The 22,839-nt window shown below is 43.2% G+C and overlaps 2 protein-coding genes across 4 annotated transcripts in view; one reads left to right on the forward strand and one right to left on the reverse strand.

Moving 5' to 3' along the window:
- LOC129867182 (SNF-related serine/threonine-protein kinase-like) overlaps positions 1–10,529 on the forward strand; it is a 50,956-nt gene extending 40,427 nt beyond the window's left edge. Inside the window, exons 3-6 of the mRNA XM_055940408.1 lie at positions 325–466; positions 3,396–3,608; positions 3,813–3,950; positions 4,588–10,529. Of these exons, the coding sequence (XP_055796383.1) occupies positions 325–466; positions 3,396–3,608; positions 3,813–3,950; positions 4,588–5,797 (1,703 nt within the window). The 3' untranslated portion in view covers positions 5,798–10,529. The remainder of the gene's footprint in view (positions 1–324; positions 467–3,395; positions 3,609–3,812; positions 3,951–4,587) is intronic.
- A 2,565-nt stretch (positions 10,530–13,094) lies between these two features.
- Positions 13,095–22,233, reverse strand: LOC129867183 (anoctamin-10-like). Of its 3 annotated transcripts, none has more exons than XM_055940411.1 (13): positions 21,893–22,233; positions 21,136–21,445; positions 20,270–20,443; positions 19,893–20,033; positions 19,319–19,438; positions 18,576–19,226; positions 18,261–18,316; positions 17,261–17,335; positions 16,827–16,991; positions 16,445–16,636; positions 16,081–16,218; positions 14,777–14,893; positions 13,095–14,689 (listed from the first exon to the last, which is right to left on the reverse strand). In XM_055940411.1, exons 2-13 carry the CDS (start codon positions 21,380–21,382, stop codon positions 14,681–14,683), a joined length of 2,085 nt encoding a protein of 694 aa, XP_055796386.1. In that variant the 5' UTR covers positions 21,383–21,445; positions 21,893–22,233; the 3' UTR covers positions 13,095–14,680. The 3 variants fall into 3 exon arrangements, with proteins under 3 accessions (XP_055796386.1, XP_055796385.1, XP_055796384.1); XM_055940410.1 differs by having other exon boundaries at positions 13,096–14,689; positions 21,136–21,389; XM_055940409.1 differs by having other exon boundaries at positions 13,097–14,689; positions 21,136–21,389; positions 22,080–22,233.
- Between the last annotated feature and the right edge of the window lie 606 nt (positions 22,234–22,839).

Raw genomic sequence — 22,839 nt, forward strand, 5'->3', positions numbered from 1 at the left:
CACTGACACACTGACTGGGGGAGGGAGAGTTACTGTATGTACTCACCCAGCTGTCTGGGACAAAGGCCTGGATCTGTAAACAACATCATTCATTTCAGCCACTGGAACCAGCCTACTGAGGGACAAGTTATACTGTAGATGTTTGTTGGTTGGTTTGTTCCAGTGATTATTAGGGCAAGGAGTATTTTCTTGATCATGTGTCCTGACCATACAAATATCTGGGCCCTAGTGATCATATAGTATATGTGTGCAGACTCACTTTACGAAGTTTGACAAGGTGTTTATGTATCTATGGTGACTGTATGCATGGTGTTTGTGTTACAGATATTTGGTCACTGGGGGTGATCCTCTTCATGCTGGTGTGTGGACAGCCGCCTTTCCAGGAGACCAATGACAGTGAGACGCTCACCATGATTATGGACTGTCGCTACACCGTCCCCGCCCATGTCTCCGCAGACTGTAAAGAGTGAGTAGCATCACCCTCTCCTTTGAGCCTCCAGCTCTCACACACACCATTCATTAACCTCAACACAATGTAGTTTAAATATGTCATGTTTTTATAATCCTCTCAGATGCACTAGAAATAGACTGTGGTTATGCAACAGCGATACATACAGACACATAATAACCACGATGCCAGTTGTCAGCTCTCTGTGTGTTTCTGAATGCCTTGCCCTAACCTGCCCTACCCCAGTCAGCCCCAGCCAACCTTTATTTTGACAAGGAGTCAGTGCTGAGACCAAGGTCTGTTTTCCAGATGAGCCCTGTATAGCACCACAATACACATCAAAATACAATAAAACACATTAAACTACACATTCATATGCACAATAAAATACATGTTATTATACACAACAATACATGAAAAGCAAAACAATCATAAAAAATGGACACATTTTTCAGTAAAAAGGACCCCTGACAAACGGCTGAAATGCCCTAGAGGCACCAGTTGTATTGTAGATCATTCCACAAGTGATTTACCTAACTCTCTAGACACCAGCGGGCTTGATCATTTGTCATTTTAAATCTTAACAGTGATGTTAGGTAAGTCAGACGTTTGTGGAGCGTATTGATGTGATCTACATGACTTCAAAGAGGTGGGTGAGATTTTATTAAACCCATGTCTCCTATCGCCCAAACTCTGAACCTCACACCTGACTGAGAACCTCGTGCAAACAGCCTTCTGGACACAGTCTACCCTGTGCTCTTTGACTGTTTTTGTCAGAGGGCGCAAGCCAACCACTGAATAGGGAATACAATATTGAAAGTTGATTTGAGGTGGCCAGCCAACCAATGGGTAGAATAAAGAGATGGCTGAAATGAAAGTTTATCTCAGGATTTCCAAAAATGATGACAGTTCTAGGAAACTGAGAGTTGCTGAGTAAGTTGGTTCAAATCCGTGCTGTATTGGACTGCCACTTGTCTGTAATTCATTGCATGGTTACGATCAATCCCTGGATACCTAGTCACTCCATTCTACATCTCACCCCAGATCTCACCCCAGCTCTGGTATCTATTAAAGTTCAATCTGAACATAACTGTCTTTGTGTTAAAAAGGGATGAATTAGCTAAGCCCCTTGGTACCAATGCTATTTGTGTTTAAGACTCAAGAACACCCCTGCAGCCACTGAACCGCAATCCAGACCTCCCAGACCTTGTGGTTCTGAGTCAGATGATTGAGCCTCAGACATCTAACTGACTGGCTCAGGAACAGTTTCAAACATAAAACCTGGGTCATATGACCAAGGCCCTGATGAAAGCTCTTTTCATGGGAAGATGATTCCTTGCAAAACAGAACAGTCCTGTGGGCACAATCAACAGAGCGAAAGCAGACCTCTCCCCGCGCACCCACCCTCCATCTCTCTCTCCTGCCATCTCTCTCCCACTATCTCCCTCTCACTCCCCTCTCTCTTTCCCTCTCTCCTGATATCTTTCTCTCCCCTCTGTTGTTCTCTCTCCCCCTCTCTCTCTCTCTCCCTCTCTCCTGCTATCTCTCTCTCCCCTCTGTTGCTCTCTTTCTCCCGCTATCTCTCTCTCCCGTCTGTTGCTCTCTCTCGTGCTGTCCCTCTGTTGCTCTTTTTCTCTCTCTCCCTACCTACTCTTACTTTGTATTAAGTGCTTTACTTTACTGCACAGTAGTGTTGTGAGATGTGCATGGGTCAGTTAGGAGGACAGTGTGTAAATCATTAATTTGTATTAATATTTCAGTAGTTGTATGAATAGGATATACCAAACAACAAGAGCATTATTGGAGGTTCAGAGAAGTATGGGTACTTGCACAGTGTAAATGGACATAAGGGAAAATAGGGCATTATTAAAGGAGGATAGAGCCTTTAGGCTGAATGGTGATCCTGGTCTTGCATGATTAAACCACTTAAAGGCGTGTGCACACATACGCACACACACAATTGTTTTTCTATCCTCGTGGGGACCTAAAATTGATTTCCATTCAAAATTCTATTTTCCCTAACCCCTAAACCTTACCCTAACCTTAACCCTAAACATAACTCCTTACCCTAACCCTAATTCCAACCCTAACCCTAAATCTAACCCCTAAACTCAAAATAACATATTCCACGTCCCCACGAGGGAGATTTTTCCTTGTTTTACTATCCCTGTGGGACTTTGAGATTTTAGGTCCCCACGAGGATAAAATAGCAAGATGACACACACACACACACACACACACACACACACACACACACACACACACACACACACACACACACACACACACACACACACACACACACACACACACACACACACACACACACACACACACACCAGTGAGACAGAGGGAGCAGTGGCATCCCCTGCTGGTCATTCACAGGAACTTGTTCCTCTACACAAGACTAGAGCCACCTCTCAGCCTCTTACTGCAGTGCATTAAAACAGTCACTAACAAATAGATTAGTCTGATGCAGACTTTGCATACCTCTCTGCACACACACACACACACACACACACACACACACACACACACACACACACACACACACACACACACACACACACACACACACACACACACACAGACATATAGAGAGGAATACAAAGTCCCCATCCTGTGTCAGAGCCTGCACGATGATGCACACAGTCAGGCTGTGCCATGCCTCTCAGCAAATTACCTGCCCTGCATGGATGCACCTAAAGACTGTCTGATGTCTGCAGGCGCTCATGAATATTGATGATGAAATAGATTGACAGTTTGATCTCATTCACTCTCGTATCACAGATAAATGGGGTTATGTGCTTTGCCTGTCAATAACTGAATCAGTATGCATGAGAACTTCACTCGTGTACCAATGTTACAAAAAAGAGGCCACAGAGGTATATATAGTATCTGATCTATGGAAGGTGAATTCTCAACTGTGTCTCTCTCTTTCTCCCAGTTTGATCTCCCGTATGCTGCAGAGGGACCCGTCTAGCCGTGCCTCCCTGGAGGAGATCGAGAACCACTCCTGGCTGCAGGGGGTCAACCCCTCCCCCACAGGGCACAGTGCCGCCCCCCTCACCTCCCACCACAGCCTGTCCCAGGAGGAACATGAGATCATCCTCCAAGCCATGATCAGCGGCAACATCGCTTACCGCGATGCCATCCAACAGTGAGGACTTCCCTATATCTTCCTCTTCTCCCCATATTCTCTTTCTCTCAAACCTCTTCCTTTGTACTTTACCTCAGATCTGAAAGCTTTTCAAGCAAGATAACTTGGTGATATGCATTTGTGGATGAAGGTCTGAAATGTGGTTGTTTTTACATATTCTATTCTAAATTTAAACAAAATTGTGTGTCATTGTGTTACACCCAGGGCTCTAGAAGCGGATCAATACAACCACATCACAGCCACGTATTACCTGCTGGGGGAGCGCATCCTGAGAGACAAGCAGGAGCAGCCCAGCGAGATCCCGAAAGTCGACAGTTCATGGGCCGAGCCATCACAACTCCAGTAAGACTCAGCATTCATTTAGTACAGTCAGTCACAATGATTCACAAAGGCACACAGTGTAGTCAGTCAGTCACAATGATTCACAAAAGCACACAGTGTAGTCAGTCAGTCACAATGATTCACAAAGGCACACAGTGCAGTCAGTCACAATGATTCACAAAGGCACACAGTGTAGTCAGTCAGTCACAATGATTCACAAAGGCACACAGTGTAGTCAGTCAGTCACAATGAATCACAAAGGCACACAGTGTAGTCATTCAGTCACAATGATTCACAAAGGCACACAGTGCAGTCAGTCACAATGATTCACAAAGGCACACAGTGCAGTCAGTCAGTCACAATGATTCACAAAGGCACACAGTGCAGTCAGTCAGTCACAATGATTCACAAAGGCACACAGTGCAGTCAGTCATTCACAATGATTCACAAAGGCACACAGTGCAGTCAGTCAGTCACAATGATTCACAAAGGCACACAGTGCAGTCAGTCAGTCACAATGATTCACAAAGGCACACAGTGCAGTCAGTCAGTCACAATGATTCACAAAGGCACACAGTGTAGTCAGTCAGTCATAGTAAAAATGCAACTAGCTGATCATGAACTCTACACATTTCTAATATATCTTTCTCTTCTACAGGAGGCCGCGGTCTGAGCCTCTGGATCTGGAGCAGAGGGGGCTCCATGGCCTGCTGGCTGGCTGTCCCCGCCGAGGGGTGTCTGATGCTGGGGACTTCCTGACCCACAGGCCCCTGCTGCTTCAGCCACAGCCAAGTCGCACAGAGAGCCCCTTCCCTGAGTACAGCACAGAGCCCTGCCTGGGGCTCACCCTGCGCCCTTCACCCCCTGACGAACCGCCACAGGTCAAGAGCCTGGGAGCCCTGCAGCTCATCTGTGAAGAGGAAGAGGAGGAGGAAGATGAGGTGGAAGAGACAGGCAAACCACATGTTGGACTTCATAATATTCAAACACTGCCTCATATAATAGGCTTTGTATCAACCTCTGTGTCTACAGAACAGTCTAGTCCCATGCTCACAGCTCCAGAGGCGCCACAGAGCCCAGTCAGAGTTGTCCCAGGTCAGGGAGAGGAAACAGGCCAGTTGGCCACCTCAGTGGAGGAAACACTGGAGACAGAGAGGGGGGAGTGGGACAGGGAGCTGCAGGCCAGGGTTTCTAGCCACAGCAGAGAGATGGAGCCTGACCAGGTGGCAGCCAGACAGGAACAGGAACAGGATACGATGGAGTCAGGGGAGAAGCCCATGGAGGAAGGAGACATGTCATGTGACCTACTGAGGCTAGGTAGTCATTTGACTTCAGACCAGCCAATCAATGGTAGTTCGATCAGCCCTCACCCTCCATACCTGCCTCGCCTCGGGGGGGTGCAGTGTTGTTGTGGGCAACAGGAAACTCCCAGGCCAGACATCATAGAAGGGGAAGATGCTATTCTTAAAAACAACAACACCACCACAGAGTCCAAGCCTAAGCTCCTGGTGCAGGGTGGGGGGTCCACCCCAGGCGCCTCACCCCGCTCTCTGCCCCATAACCACTGTGTGGACCTGGGCCCCGACGGGGTGGAGACGACCCGCAAGCTGGGAGGGCCTGGGGGGGACACTCCGGAGGAGCTTCAATTAGAGAGATCCCACAATGCATCACAGGGTCGCCTTGGGCCCAGGGAGACGGGGACCGACCCTACATTCAGACTGGATCCTGGAAAGGGGAAGAATGTGAACCTGAGAGACCGCCTGCTGCAGTTCCCTCTCTGTGAGAAGGCCCTGTCCTTCAACATCCAGCCCACCTCCAAGGAGAAACTCCTGCCCTTCGCCCAGTATAACTGCTGCCATGTACTGTAGGCAGGGCCACCTGTTAATAGCCTATATTTCCCACATTACTCACTCTATCCCCTAGCCAAGTGGTAGGAATGGGCATCACTCCAGACACCCTCACACCAGGCCCAGACCCTGTCAATGTTCCATCTACTTCAACTTCAACACAAAACACTGGTGCAGACAATATGTAGCCTATCTGAACTATCAGTCTGCGTCCGACCTAAACTGAATTATCATACTGTGACCTCAGACACGTTCCAGCCAATTGTAGTTATACCTGTGTAGCCCCCACCCTGACCTCTTTATACTTACCGTCTACTGCTGCTTCCTTTGTGAGACAAAAACTGGACCTCATTGTGCTGCTATGTACTGGACTATAGAAAATGCTTTTTGTGTGGTCTTCTTAGACTGTCACTATACACAGTAACTTTGTATTGATTGCTATCTTATTTGCCCTTGTATCATAGCTTTTCATTTTGTACTAGCTTATCTAGAACTGAGCCCATTTTAGCATATGGTATGTTGTCACTGAGGCCTGCTAGTACAGTGCTATAATTGGAATGTGTAAGATGATGCATGCTGTATAGGTGAAAGCTACACTCCATGCCTCAGGCGCCATCCTGCGTTAGCTCAGCTAGCGGCCTGATGGAAGGTGTGATGATGCTCTTGACAGTGTAGCTGGAAGCATGGTATCGTTTAATGCTGGGGGTTACTTACATCAATGACATTGTTGGTGCACTAATGTGGGTGCATTGTTGAATCTCAGTGGTACACAGTAGTGTAGAGGAGATGTGTCGGGCAGCGTTGCTCATGGTCACGTGATGAAGTAGCCCCGCTTGCGAACTTCAAAACCAGTGTCTGACCTTGGACAAGGAGGAATTTCCTCTTGGTCTACTGGTCTAAGACGTTGGTTGCTCCCTAGGGAGACCAGGGATGATATCCTGCATGTTACATTGGTGCCCAACGTGAGGCGATCTCTCGTGGGGGAGGAGGTCAAAGGGGGTGAATGTAGTGGACTTGTCGGGCTTGGTTGCTCATGGTCACGTGATGAGGTAGCCCCGCCTGCAAACTTCAAAATCAGGGTCTGCGTTCGGACCCGTCGGAGACCATGGTTCATATCACGTGTGTTACAGTAGCAAGGCTTGGGATCTAACCTGACTATAAGAGCAACACCCAGGGAGAGAAAACATTTTGGACAGAGTTTCATAATGGAGACTTAAAAAATAAAGATATGATATGGTATCAACTAAGTAAATGCAGGTCTTCCAGATTGTTTGTGTATATGTACTTTATCTTTATTCTTACAAATGCTATTGAACTCTTTTATCATAACTTTTTTTGTCGTAGAAAAGAGGTGTGTGATTATAACTATTGTTTTGTGTTCTAAATGTGACAGAATTAATCATGAGTGATCATGAGTCTCATGAGTGCCCATACGAAGAAAAAAAAGAAATTTAAAATATATGTTTTGATAAATTATTTAGGATACATGTGAAATTTTTTAAATTGGCCAAATAATATATTTTTATTTATTGAATACACTTTAAATACATTCCAACATAAATTACAGAATATATTTAAAAGGTTTATATCAATGTGTATAAAATGTATATCACAATATATGTTAAAGTCATCAGAAAATGTATTTAACGTATTTTAAAATGCATTCAGAAATACATTAAAGATGTATTTTAGAATATATTTTGACATGTATTTGGAAGTGTTTTGTTAAATATATTCCACCATGCATTTAAATGTATTTGTAAGAAATATATTTGTTTATTAAAATGTATGGCAAACATTAAAAAAAAGCCAAATCATATCGTAACAAAATGGTGACTGTCTTAAGCTTTAGTAGGCTCTTTGGTATCACATGCAGTTATGTGAGTCTCATTAAGACTGCAAAACTGTCAGTCTACAAGCTTAACATTTAAGCACAGAACACAACATAACACATTAAGTGTCATGTCAATTTGTCACATGAGAGGTCAAAAAGCACTAAGACTAAGCCACGCCCCAACAAGTCCCACCTCCATGTCTTCTAATAGGCTGCCACCATCACACAATCTATTTTGTCAAAATGCATTTATTGTACTTGACACATACCAAAAGCACTAACATGCATATAAATGCATTTAAATGACAACAAAAATAACTACAAACATGATACATTATTGGTCAGTGAATGTGCATATGACAAATAAACAAACAAACTTGATGAGAGCATTGCAACTAATGTCCAACGGGCAGAATTTAACGTGTGCTGGGTCGTTCCACAAAAATAGTGCCTTTTGCGTCCCTTTTATATGTTAATTTGAAATGATGCACCACTATTGAATTTTAAAAGCCTGTTATATGAAATTAGGTGCCCTTTGATATAGACCACAAGGATAATTCAATAAATCTCAATTTGAATAAAGCTTCCAATCCTCCTGTCACGAGGATTTATGGCTGATGTAACTAGTAGTTACCAGTTGGAGGGCCATTCAAGTGGATTTTTCCCAGATTTGTTAAATTCCCAATTGGTTACGAATGCACCATAACACCACTAACCATCCTCTGTAGAGCCGCTATAATACCACTAACCATCCTCTGTAGAGCCGCTATAACACCACTAACCATCCTCTGTAGAGCCGCTATAATACCACTAACCATCCTCTGTAGAGCCCCTATAACACCACTAACCATCTTCTGTAGAGCCGCTATAACACCACTAACCATCCTCTGTAGAGCCGCTATAATACCACTAACCATCCTCTGTAGAGCCGCTATAACACCACTAACCATCTTCTGTAGAGCCGCTATAACACCACTAACCATCCTCTGTAGAGCCGCTATAACACCACTAACCATCCTCTGTAGAGCCGCTATAACATCACTAACCATCCTCTGTAGAACCGCTATAATACCACTAACCATCCTCTGTAGAGCCGCTATAACACCACTAACCATCCTCTGTAGAGCCACTATAACACCACTAACCATCCTCTGTAGAGCCGCTATAACACCACTAACCATCCTCTGTAGAGCCGCTATAACATCACTAACCATCCTCTGTAGAACCGCTATAATACCACTAACCATCCTCTGTAGAGCCGCTATAACACCACTAACCATCCTCTGTAGAGCCACTATAACACCAATAACCATCCTCTGTCGAGCCCCTATAACACCACTAACCATCCTCTGTAGAGCCCCTATAACACCACTAACCATCCTCTGTAGAGCCGCTATAATACCACTAACCATCCTCTGCAGAGCTGCTATAATACCACTAACCATCCTCTGTGGAGCCGCTATAACACCAACAACCATCCTCTGTAGAGCCGCTATACACCAATAACCATCCTCTGTAGAGCCCCTATAACACCACTAACCATCCTCTGTAGAGCCCCTATAACACCACTAACCATCCTCTGTAGAGCCGCTATAATACCACTAACCATCCTCTGTAGAGCCGCTATAATACCACTAACCATCCTCTGTAGAGCCGCTATAACACCAATAACCATCCTCTGTAGAGCCCCTATAACACCACTAACCATCCTCTGTCGAGCCCCTATAACACCACTAACCATCCTCTGTAGAGCCGCTATAATACCACTAACCATCCTCTGTAGAGCCGCTATAATACCACTCATTGGAAGCACAAGACCTATACCTACACTTTGACATATTGTGGAGCGTTGTATGATGTATCGTTTTTGTTTGAATTGATAAAACATTTTATAATAATAAAAACAGCCTAGTGCCCAATGTTTTTATTATTTAATTAAGCTGAAGAGAGGCACTTACTAATAGTCTGTTTGTTTGTTTTTTATGGGGAAAACATATTTTTTATGAAGTTGAACATGTGCTCTTTATGACAGAATGTAATAATTAGGTAAAATCAAATGTTTTTTTTGTACTCACCATCACAATTTAAATTATATCACTGCCAAAGTTTTGGCTTTGTGGCCCAACATTATTTCTCTGTTGATCAATACAAAATAGCAAATTAAGATGTCATAGCCATGTGTTTCTGGAATATTGTCAGGCATTACATGCATTTTAGTAAAGATGCAAATGTATCTACATGTATTTGAAATAGATTTTATTTTACGTTAAATATATTGAAATGTATTTTTTTCGTATGGGTGAGGATACCTGTAAAATGTTGTTGGATTTGCTGTGTGATTTGTGTATACATTTTGTCTGTCTAGTGTTTTCTGAGAGAACGTACTGCTACTACTGTAAGAGATACAGCTTGATCAAATTAGAAATCCTACTCTAGTCTAGATGGGAACTAGCTATTATGCAAGGAACAAATGTTATTGGAGAGTGTTACAGTACGAGTGTCTTCAGAAAGCTGTGTTCTTTCCCATCAGTGGAATGCCCAGAGGAACCATGGAAGAGTGGTACACGGAAATCCCATGCTACTGAATAAGAGCAGAATGAATGGCGTAGTCTCAGCCCCCTCGTTGTGGAAGAGAAGAGTGTAGGGATGGACACAGAGCACTAACCTCAGCTGGCACAAATATGATATGAACACTCCAACTCCACCTCCCCTGTCTTCTTTCCTCTTCTGTCATTGGACGGGGGTGGGCCTCGGATTCCACCAACCGGCTGTCTCGTCCTCCTCCACACCTGACCTGGAGACAGCTGACTGAGGTGTGTCCATCTGTCTGTCGGCCCATTGACCCTGATTTAAAATATGACTATGTCTCGATGAGATTAATTTATTTTTGTATTTATTTATTAAAGTGGATTAAACCAGTCATGGTGTTGTGATGTGGTGATTTAAGGGGTACAGTTGAAGTCGGAAGTTTACATACACTTAGGTTGGAGTCATTAAAACTCGTTTTTCAACCACTCCACAAATTTCTTATTAACAAACTATAGTTTTGGCAAGATGGTAAGGACATCTACTTTGTGCATGACACGAGTCATTTTTCCAACAATTGTTTACAGACAGATTATTTCACTTATAATTCACTGTATCACAACTCCAGTGGGTCAGAAGTTTACATACACTAAGTTGACTGTGCCTTTAAACAGCTTGGAAAATTCCAGAAAATAATATCATGGCTTTAGAAGCTTCTGTATGGAGGAATGGGCCAAAATACCAGCAACAATGTGTGAAAACCTTGTGAAGACTTACAGAAAACGTTTGACCTCTGTCATTGCCAACAAAGGGTATATAACAAAGTATTGGGATAAACTTTTGTTATTGACCAAATACTTATTTTCCACCATAATTTGCAAATAAATTCATAAAAAATCCTACAATGTGATTTTCTGGATTTTTTTTCTCATTTTGTCTGTCATAGTTGAAGTGTACCTATGATGACAATTACAGGCCTCTCTCATCTTTTTAAGTGGGAGATATTTTTTGCCCCACTGTATATCCACAGAAAAAATGAGTCCTATATCGACATAACCTGAAAGGAAGGAAGGAAGGAGCAAGGAAGAAGCCACTGTTCCAAAACCGCCATTAAAAAAAAACACTACGGTTTGCAACTGCACATGGGGATAAAGATTGTACTTTTTGGAGAAATGTCCTCTGGTCTGATGAAACAAAAATAGAGCTGTTTGGCCATAATGACCATCGTTATGTTTGGAGGAAAAAGGGGGAGGCTTGCAAGCCGAAGAACACCCTCCCAACCGTGAAGCACGGGGGTGGCAGCATCATGTTGTGGGGGTGCTTTGCTGCAGGAGGGACTGGTGCACTTCACAAAATAGATGGCACCAGCTCTGTCAGGAGGAATGGGCCAAAATTCACCCAACATATTGTGGGAAGCTTGTAGAAGGCTACCCAAAACGTTTGACCCAAGTTAAACTATTTAGACAATGCTACCAAATACTAATTGAGTGTGTGTAAACTTCTGACCCACTGGGAATGTGATGAAAGAAATAAAAGCTGAAATAAATCATTCTACTATTATTCTGTCATTTCACATTCTTAAAATAAAGTGGTGATCCTAACTGACCTAAGACAAGGAATTTTTACAAGGATTAAATGTTAGGAATTGTGAAAAACCGAGTTTAAATGTATTTGGCTAAGGTGTATGTAAACTTCCGACTTCAACTGTATTTGCTGTAGAGATTATCAACCAATAATTATTCCTCTGAAGCGGTCATGGTTTTCTTTTTAGCCAGTCAAATGATAAAAATACATCAAAAGGCATTTCTGTACCTTTTTGGATGATTAGGTATGTTTAGTTTATTTAGTCAAACACAACCATCAACCCAGCTGTTTACATTCATCCAACACTGCATCTGTTCTGAAATCTTCCTTTTTAAAAGTTACAGATAATGCACATGTAATACATAACATAGTCCAACATCAAGCTCATCATCAATACACATGTTTAAATATAGTCATCTTCAAATAAAAGTACACAGATATGTGATATCAAGTGCTTTCAGTGGTGTTGCAATGTGCCTGAAGCGTATAACATAACACTCATAATGTGAAAGTACACGCTTAGAAAAAATAGTTCAACAAGGGTTCTTCGGGAAGTCCCCATGGGAGAACCCTTTTTGGTTCCAGGTAGAACCCAAAAGGCTTCTACCTGGAACCAAAAATAGTTATTCAAAGGGTTCTCCTATGGGGGCAGCCGAAGATCCCTTTTAGGCTAGATAGCACCTTTCTTCCTAAAAGTGTACGTGGAACACACTGTCGGGAAAAATGTACAAAATTATATGCATATTTGCACTTGTGTGATTATACAGCAAATGAAATACTTGCATACTATGTTCCACACACACAATAAAGTCCAAAGCTACCCAATATTTCAAGAAGTCTCAAACACACTTATGCTGAAGCTGCATTAACACAATGTACAAAAGCTCTTAGCTCTTGCACTTTGGTTTTCCTTCATCATCAGTGCCTCGTCTCTCACTCTAGTACAGGGGTGTCAAATATATGGCCCACGGGCTGGATCCGGCCTGCGGAAGGTTCCTATCCGGCCCGTGGGTGTTTTGTTTTATTTATTTATTTATTTATTTATTTATTTATTTAGATAGATAGATAGATAGATAGATAGATAGATAGATATTCGGCGCATGTGACACTTTGGGGGGGGGGGGGGGGGGGATTTGACATATACAGTGCATTCGGAAAGTATTCAGACGCCTTGACTTTTTCCACATTTTGTTAGGTTACAGCCTTATTCTAAAATTTATTAAATTACATGTTTTCCTCATCAATATACAGACAATACCCCATAATGACAAAGCAAAAACGTTATACTATATATATATATATATATATATATATATATATATATATATATAGTATAAAGTTTATACATATATATATATATATATATATATATATACACAGTACCGGTCAAAAGTTTGGACACACCTACTCATTCAAGGGTTTTTCTTTATTATTACTATTTTCTACATTGTAGAATAATAGTGAAAACATCAAAACTATGAAATAACACATATGGAATCATTTAGTGACCAAAAAGTGTTAAACAAATCAAAATATAGAAGAGTGTGCAAAGCTGTCATCAAGGCAAATGGTGGCCACTTTGAAGAATCTCAAATATAAAATATGTTTTGATTTGTTTAACACGTATTTGGTTACTACACAATTCCATATGTGTTATTTCATAGTTTTGATGTCTTCACTATTATTCTACAATGTAGAAAATAGTAAAAATATAGAAAAAACCTTGAATGAGTAGGTGTGTCCAAACTTTTGCCTGGTACTGTATATATATTATTTTAAAAATTATTATTATACATTTTTAAGGGGGAATCAAACTCATTATACTTTAAAATGACTAAAACAACATTGAAACTGTGTAGAAATGCTAATGGGCCTACATTCTTACAGTTTCTTGAGTGTGTCCAGCTTCCTAAAAATCCCCGAAATGAAAGCTAGAGAGACAAGGAGTATCAACATTTTCAAAAACAATAGAGAAGTATTTTTTGCACTTTTTGACAGGGAGGAAATATAGCGCATTTTCAGTGCAGCTCTCCGGACCTCGTTGAAGACCGAATGGCCACCGGGGCAAAATTTGTTTGACACCCCTGCTATCTCCCATGACATGAGAGACTTCTCTAGTTATGACTAGAGCAGTCCTCCAGGGGGAGATACTGAGACTGACAGAGCTTCTCAGGGCAGACTCTGGCTGGCTCCGGGATTTAGGTTTAGAGGTCAGACAGACATCTCTTTGGATCCTCCTCTCCCTCATCGCCATGGCAGCTGATTCTAATGAGCCCCCAGGTCCTGACCAACATTTGAAGGGCAACAGGAGACAGATTATGGACTTCCCCTCAGGGGTTCCCAGTGGTGTAAAGTACTTAAGTAAACATACTTTTAAGTACTACTTAAGTAGTTTTGGGGGGTATCTCTACTTCACAATTTATATTTTTGACTACTTTTACTTTTCCTCCACTACATTCCTAAAGAAAATAATGTACTTTTTACTCCTTACCTTTTCCCTGACACAAAAAAGTACTCGTTACAATTAGAATGCTCAAGCAGAATTAATGTACCTATCAATATAACACTTTGTCATCCCTACTGCCTATGATCTGGCGGACTCACAAAACACAACTACTGTGTTTGTAAATTATGTCTGAGTGTTGGAGTGAGCCCGTTTATGTCCGTAATTAAAAATAATACGAAAATAAGGCCGACTAGTTTGCTTAATATAAGGAAATTGATGTACAGCATTTACTTTTACTTTGTACTTTTACTCAAGTATGACAATGTAGTACTTTATATTCCTGTCTGCACTGTACTTAAGCACATTTAAAACCAGATACTTTTAGACTTTTACTCAAGTAGTATTTTACTGGGTAACTTTCACTTTTACTTGAGCCATTTGCTGTTAAGGTATCTTTACTTTTACTCAAGTATGACAATTTAGTACTTTTCCACCACTGGGGGTTCCACAACCTCTATAGCTTCTGTAAAGTCAAAGGGAGATGTTTGATTGTCAGACACTTGATTGTTACAGTACGGTCAGGGCTTTTCTATAATGATTATTCTCTCACCTGCTGCCCAAGAGCTTGCATGGAGTGAAACTCAATCTGTTCCCTCTTGATTCTGACCCAGTCTGGTTCGTCTGGGATCATAAAAGCAAGAATCATCTTGACCAGGATCAGGACATGCTGACAAACAAACACACACATATACACTAAGTATTAATATACAATACATGAAGAACACCTGCTCTTTCCATGACTGACAACCCTAGTCACAGACTGTTCTCTCTGCTACTGCACGGAAAGCGGTGCCTTGGTGCCAAGTTTAGGTCCAAGAGGCTCCTAAATTGCTTCTACCCCCAAGGCATGAGACTACTGAACAGCTAATCAAATGGCTACCCAGACTATTTGCATTGACCCCCCCCCCCTGTCATTATCTTTGCATAGTCACTTTAATAACTCTACCTACATGTACATATTACCTCAATTACCTTGACACCGGTGCCCCCGCACATTGACTCTGTACAGGAACTCCCTGTATACAGCCCCGCTATTGTTATTTACTGCTGCTCTTTAAATCATTTGTTATTCTTATCTCTTTTTTTTTGTTGATATTTTCTTAAAACTGCATTGTTGGTTAAGGGCTCGTAAGTAAGCATTTCACGGTAAGGTCTACACCTGTTGTATTCAGCATTTCACTGTAAGGTCTACACCTGTTGTATTCAGCATTTCACTGTAAGGTCTACACCTGTTGTATTTGGCGCATGTAACAAATAACATTTGATTTGATTTGACCAGGTGAATCGAGGTGAATGCCTGAATCCCTAATTGACGTCACTTGTTAAAGCCACTTAGATGTAGATGAAGGGGAGGAGACCGAATAAAAAAAGATTTTTAAGCCTTCAGACAATTGAGACATTGATTGTGTATGTGTGCCATTCAGAGGGTGAATGGGAAAGACAAAAAATGTAAGTACCTTTGAACAGGGTATGTTAGTAGGTGGCAAGCGCATCGGTTTGTGTCTAAAACTACAACACTGCTGGGTTTTTCACACTCAACATTTTCCCGTCTGTATCAAGAATGGTCCACCACCCAAAGGACATCCAGCCAACTTGACACAACTGTGGGAAACATTGGAGTCAACATGGGCCAGCATCCCTGTGGAACACTTTCAGCACTTTGTGGAGTCCATGCCCAGATGAATTGAGGCTATTCTTGAGAGCAACTCATTATTAGGAAGGTGTTCCTAATGTTTGGTATACTCAGTGTACATACAACATATGTCAGTTGGGCAGATAATGACATAGTAATATGCTATGAATAAGACAACTGTTATGAGCAAGATACTGAACTGTAGTATAATCATACTGTACCTCGATCAGGATGGCGAAGAGTATGATGTTTCTGCCGCTAATCCCTCCCTCCAGACAGAACTCCCGGACCCGAGGAGACAGTAGCAACAGCCAGCAGTTAGACATGACTGAAACAAACCCCAGAACCTCAAACGCTGTCTGAAATATACAAAGGCATACATAAATATAGTTACAGGCACATACAAGGACAGGAGCAAAGACAGACACATGTGTTCAGCGACATGGATTGGCACCGATTTGAAAATTACATTAACCACATCTATTTATTCACCAGATTTAGCTACATAGCTAATTTCCATATGCAGTAAAATGCGCTCTCTGTTTGTTCACATTTTCACATTCCCTCTCTTAAAAACCACCTGACCTGCCACACTCCTATGTTGGACACAGGGGCTGAGAAGGGTTTACGGAACAGTTTACAGATCTTGTATGCATCTGCTCTGATCTCTGTGATGTTGTTGAGGAGCAGGAGGACGGCGGTGAGCGGGTATACACAGGAGAACAGACTCAAATACCCAAACTGCACCAGCAACTCAATGTACTCAGCAAATAGGCCCTGAAACATAGCGACAGATGCAATAAGTTACACACCAAAACATAACATTCAGTAACATACAGTACAAATGCAATACACCCAACCTTAATTCAACCCCCTACGGCACAGATACAAAGAAAGTCAAACAAGAGCACAATGAAGAGAAACAGAGGAAAACGTTCAAACACCAACACATTTTACATGGACTTACTGGAAAAGGAGGCAGGCTTCTCTGGGCTCTGAGTTTGTCCACATCTGGGTCATCCTCCTGCTGCTTCTTCTGAGGAGCACTGAAGAAGCGGTCCACTATGAACGGCACCACAACCTCTGTACACTGGTTCACCAGTTGGGTCACGATTAGCAGAGACGCAAGCCTCTGTGTATACAGACAGATGGTAAACACACACATATAGTTAGTTACCTGCTGTATACAAACGCACTCATGCACGCACCCACACCCGCACACACACGCTGTGATCAATTACTTTAGGTGCAGTACATACTGCACACAGAGAGAACATGATGTGTTCTGTTGCACAGCTCAAGAAAACATTTATTTACATTTGCGATTTTTACTGTGACATTGTATATAATTTCCTCTGGCCAGTCATAAACAAACAGTGCTGCCCAGCTGAAATCTCTTACCTTCCTTAGAAGTGGAAGGTCTTGTTTGTAGAAGGCAATGTGAAATAGCACAGCAAAGTAGTTGAAGAAAGTGAACTGAAAAAAAGACATTTGCAGTTTCAAAGCTAATTTCCAGCAATGCTACACATTTTGCCATGGGTCTGAGAACATTTTACAGTTTTAACACTGGTTTCCTGCAATTCTACTTATTTTGCCATAGGGCTGAGAAAACATTTAACCGTTTTAAAGCTAGTTTCCTGCAATTCTATACACTTTGACATGGGCGGAAAGAAAATTTGACAGTTTAAAGCTAGTTTTCTACAATTCTACACATTTTGACATGGGGCTGAGAGAAAATTTGACAGTTTTAAAGCTAGTTTTCTGCAATTGTACACATTTTTGCCATGGCTTATGCCATGTTCTTATGCTATCTGGGTGACTCAAACATTATAACAAAATCACTGGGGGCCTCATACCATGACAACGTTTTTATTTTGGCGATTGTTAGTTCCCAGAGGTGATCTAATTTTTACATATATTGCTCCATTATATTTTCTACAGACTTTATATCTAGTTCTAGTCATTTAAGTTCACACCGAAAACATTTTACTGAAAATTATTTGGGATGGTAAAATAGCACACCGCCGCTGCTAAATGTATATATGGGAACCACTGAATACATATCCTGTTTTACTGTATCTGATTTGCCTCTCACTGAGGAATGGCTCCCACATCTGCTTATACATACACAGATGATACTATCTGCACACTACACCTACCTGTGTCCGAATACATTTAACTCTGCACCAGGGACTATTGCAACAGATTTAGATATTCAGTAGGAACAGAGAGAGAGGGAGGACCAGAGGGATAGGTGGAGGAGGAGGAGGAGGAGGAGGAGGAGGAGAAGGAGGAGGAGGAAGAAGGAGGAAGAGGAGGAGGAGGAGGAGGAGAAGGAGGAGGAAGAGGAGGAGGAGGAGAGGAATAAACTGACAGATGGGGAAGGACGAGTGAGACTGACCAGGAGGACTTTGGTGGTATGATGGTTCTGGAAGGAGGACTCCTCTCTGTGGTTTTCTACAAGAAGAAAATAAACATTTTCAGGTGTTACAGACAAACAATCTGTGACACCTTGTATCCAATTGCGTACTGTATGATTCTATTAGCCTATGCCCTTCGGTGAACTTAGCTCTGTTTTCCCAAACATTTTACCCCCTACCACAATTATTCATCAACATCAAACTTATTGTCTCTCTCCCTCTTCTCAATCTGCTTCTTTTTCACCTCCTCCCTATCTAACCCATCTCCCTCTCCATCGCCCAGTGCCCTTTCTCACCCCACTCGGTGAGTTGCATGGCCACAGTGCGGTACACATTCCCCAGCATGTTGGTGTAGACAATGTGAGCCACAGAGGGCAGGTAGAGCAGAGCTCCAGAGAACAGGGAGCCGCTGTCCTGATGGAAGCCCTGTGCCAGTGCCTCTCCGTGGTAGAACCCTGTCATACCCAGCACCACCATCCCCAGGAAGAACCCCACCAGGGGCACAGACACCAGGCCTACACGCAGCTGCCTCTGCCACTCCGGGAACAGGGGCTCCAGCCGCCCGGTCACAGGGTTGATCCCCAGGGTGCCGTGGAAACCAGGGCGGGGCTCAGCGAAGCGCTCGGCCAGGTGCAGCAAGCCCCAGCGGTGGGAGAGGGAGGAGCTGCGTCGCTTCCAGAACTCCATGACCAGCGTGGACCACAACATGCTGAACACGGCCTGTACCATGTGACCGCTGACCGAGGGGCTGTCGTCCACCTCTACCACCCCCTCCATCACCCCCTCTCCAGCCTGCTCCTTCACAACCCCAGCTCCTGATCCACCTCTAGGCAGCAGAAAGGTCAGCACTAGGCCTAGGATAGCAGGGGGCACCAGGGCCCAGGTGTAGAAGTCCAGGAAGCTGAAGTAAAACCCCACGGTGCCTCCGAAGTAGGCTTGGATAGAGTCTGCATAAAGGACAGAGAGACCATTAGTAGGATAAAGGAATACACGTTTGTGTACGTGTGTCTATGTTTATATTTATGTTGTTATTGTTTACCAAGAGGCTGTCCCCATATCTGCTTCCCAGAGTACCAGTTTCTGCACAGGTCTGTCAGTCTCTGCTTGTCATGCAGAGGGAAGATGTCCTTTATCACTCCCGCCTTCTCTAGCTTCTGACCTACAATATAGAGACAAGAGGGATAGGCTAGGACAGGACAGAGAGCTGTACAATACAACTACCATTACTACACATACAGACAGGGAAGAGGAGGTAACATAGGCAGAAGCTCAGCAGTAATGCATTACACTGTTAACGCTATCCAGCATATGTAAGGGACAGTGTGTTGTAGTTCTCAGAGACAGATCTCAGAGCAGTAAGAGAGGACAGGAGAGAGCACAGAAATTATCAACCAGAGGTGGTGCTCTGCTCTGCTGCAGAGCAGCTTAGCTAAGCAAAATAATGACAAAGAGAACAGAAAATGCTGAGGTAAACAGAATATCTAATACACAATCACACACATGCGCACACGCACACACACACACACACACACACACACACACACACACACACACACACACACACACACACACACACACACACACACACACACACACACAGAGTAAAGACTCACATATGTTCTCCCTGGCCTTCAGGACCCCCTGAGACTCAGGGACTCCAGGGATTTTCTGCCCCTTCTGGGCCCTTAGAAAGTCCAGCTCATACTTGACTATGTACTGACGCTCCGCTAGCGTCAGGAACTCCTGCATGTCATCTGGTAACACAGAGGACAGGCATCAATCAAGACTGTCATATATATTACATTTCATATTTTATTTGATCTTTATTACTACAGTTTATTACCACAGTGAATGTGTTGATTGTGTTCCTACAGAAGATGTATTGGGTGCTGAAGTTCTACACAACAAGTTTGATTTCAACTTAGCCTAGTAACTGTTATTATCGTAACTATCCCTCTAATCTTTCCCTGCTGATTACCAACATTCTTACCAACATTGCTGAAGTTGTCTCTGTCATTGTAGGAGAAAGCAACCATGTCTTCATTGTGGTATTTCTTACACAGACCCAGGTCCTCTGTGGCTCTGAGGAGGGTGCAGCGAGGAGCAGACACCACGATCACATCCCCACACTCATCCTCTCCAGGGTGGGCCAGCAACGCTGCGCCTAGTCCAGGGAGGAAGAGAGAGGTTCAACCATATTATCCTTGCCTCTACTGCAGTGTTCTTTGAGGATGTAGTCCTACAATCTTCAGTTTCAACCCGGTAATGACTGACACCTGATTCAGCTAATAAACTTAGATGCCTGCACACTGATGAATGCTCCCGCAGTTGTATTGTGCAACATTTCGACTCAAAGGTCTTCATCACATGCTGGTCATTTATGAACATTTTGAACATCTTGGCCATGTTCTGTTATAATCTCCACCTGGCACAGCCAGAAGAGGACTGGCCACCCCTCATAGCCGGGTTCCTCTCTAGGTTTCTTCCTAGGTTTTGGCCTTTCTAGGGAGTTTTCCCCAGCCACCGTGCTTCTACACCTGCATTGCTTGCTGTTTGGGGTTTTAGGCTGGGTTTCTGTACAGCACTTCGAGATATTAACTGATGTACGAAGGGCTATATAAAATAAACTTGATTTGATTTGATTTCATCAGGCTTAACCCACGTTAATAAAGCAGTCACTGGATGTACGTACACTACTTTGTAACAAGAGACTCAACTAATAAACTAATCATGAAGCCCAGGTGAATCAGCTGAATCAGATTGGGTTAATACTCAATAGTACTGAGCTGGAACAAAACACAACAAAGATTGAAGACGTCTGATCTGCTGCTGACCCTATCTGACCTGACCTCTCACCTCCGTCTCTCTCGGACATCTCGATCAGGGAGATGAGCCACCTCTTGGTGACGGGCTGGATGTTGTCTGACAGCTGGATGAGGACCAGGGGCTCCACCTGCTCAGACACACAGCAGGGACAGCTGACCTGCGTCCAGGAGCCCTGGTTCAGGACCTTCGTCTGGGTTTGGACGGAGCCTTCATCTTCATTACCCAGCAATGCCGTTGTCTCCCTGTAGCCTTCACCTTTATCACCTAGTGATGTCATCGTCTCCCTGTAGAGAGGCAGTGTGTGTTTCCTGGTTCATCATCTGTGATATATTTATACACCCTGTAATCCACACATTTGCATGGAGAGTTCAAATGGCCATAGAAGGTTGTGGCTGTAGGTTAGAGAGCAGGTCAATTTGCATGTGATGCTGAGAGGACAGGGTAGCAGTAAAACATAGAGAGGACAGAGAGGAATGACCAGATGGCAGAGATCTGAAGTTGTGAACACTGAGTCAACATAGGAGGGCAGCAGTAGCCAGAAACAAGGGGCCAAGCCGGCTGCAATATATAGTCTTCTTTGTGCTTGGCTCTAAGTGCTTCACCTCACTGTCTCTTTAATTATGTTGTGCGTCAAGAAGGAACCGCAGAGAGCAACGGCAGTGTGGTAGCAGCATCTGAGCAGATAAGCAACTTCCTATGTAACATCAAGGCTGAGAGGAAGAAAGTGAAAGCTAGATAGAGGAGGAAGGTAAAGAATAATGAGAGTGTATGAAGGAGTGTACGGTACCTGACAGGGCGCTGAGGTATAGGTCAATAGGCGTATGTGGATAGCTGGCCCACACCCCCTCCAGTGTGATGTTTGAACACACAATCGCACAGACAACACACACACGACCATACACACACAGTTGTCCTGAAATAAAGGTGGGGCCTGGTCAGGGGTCCTGAACACAGACCTAAACACACACACTTACACACTACGGATCTGTCCTTGCAGATGGTTGATTCAGAGTTGAGTTGCAGGACAGGAATGCAGTGAAACTTCTCCTTCCCTTCAGGGTGTGGAACTCTGCTCACTGCGTTTATTTTTCCTCCCTGACAGGCACCTCCCATCTCTGCCTGCCTTTGTCTGTCTGCAGCCCTGGGTCCTACTGTCCCACAGAGCTCTGACTCACAGACCATAGCCGCCACAGTACTGAACTACTCACACACAGCAGGCTGCATATGCAGTGGGGTCTGAAATTATTGACACACTTGATAAAGATTAGCAAAAATGACTGTATAAAATAAATAATTCAAATACAATACTATATTGTATGCCCTCCAAAATTCGGAAATTCTATTATTTTATACTAATACAATTGCTAAGAGAAAGAGATTTTGTTTAGCAAGTAATACATTTTTCTCTGATACAGAGCAGAATTCATGGTTCCTTCAATGATGGCAAGTCGCCCAGATCCTGAGGCAGCAAAGCATCCCCAAACCCTCACACTACCACCAACATGCTTGACCGTTGGTATGAGGTTCTTACTGTGGTATGCAGTGTTTGGTTTTCACCAAACATAACGTGAGCAGTGTTGTCCAAAAAGTCAACTCAAGTTTGCCAAAAAGCACCTGGAAGCACCTGGATGATCATCAAGACTCCTGGAAAAATGTTCTATGGACAGATTAGTCAAAAGTGGAACTTTCTGGATGACATGGGTCACGTTATGTCTGGTGAAAACCAAACAATGC

Source organism: Salvelinus fontinalis, chromosome 12 (genome assembly GCF_029448725.1).
Source record: "Salvelinus fontinalis isolate EN_2023a chromosome 12, ASM2944872v1, whole genome shotgun sequence".
Classification (NCBI taxonomy): domain Eukaryota; kingdom Metazoa; phylum Chordata; class Actinopteri; order Salmoniformes; family Salmonidae; genus Salvelinus; species Salvelinus fontinalis.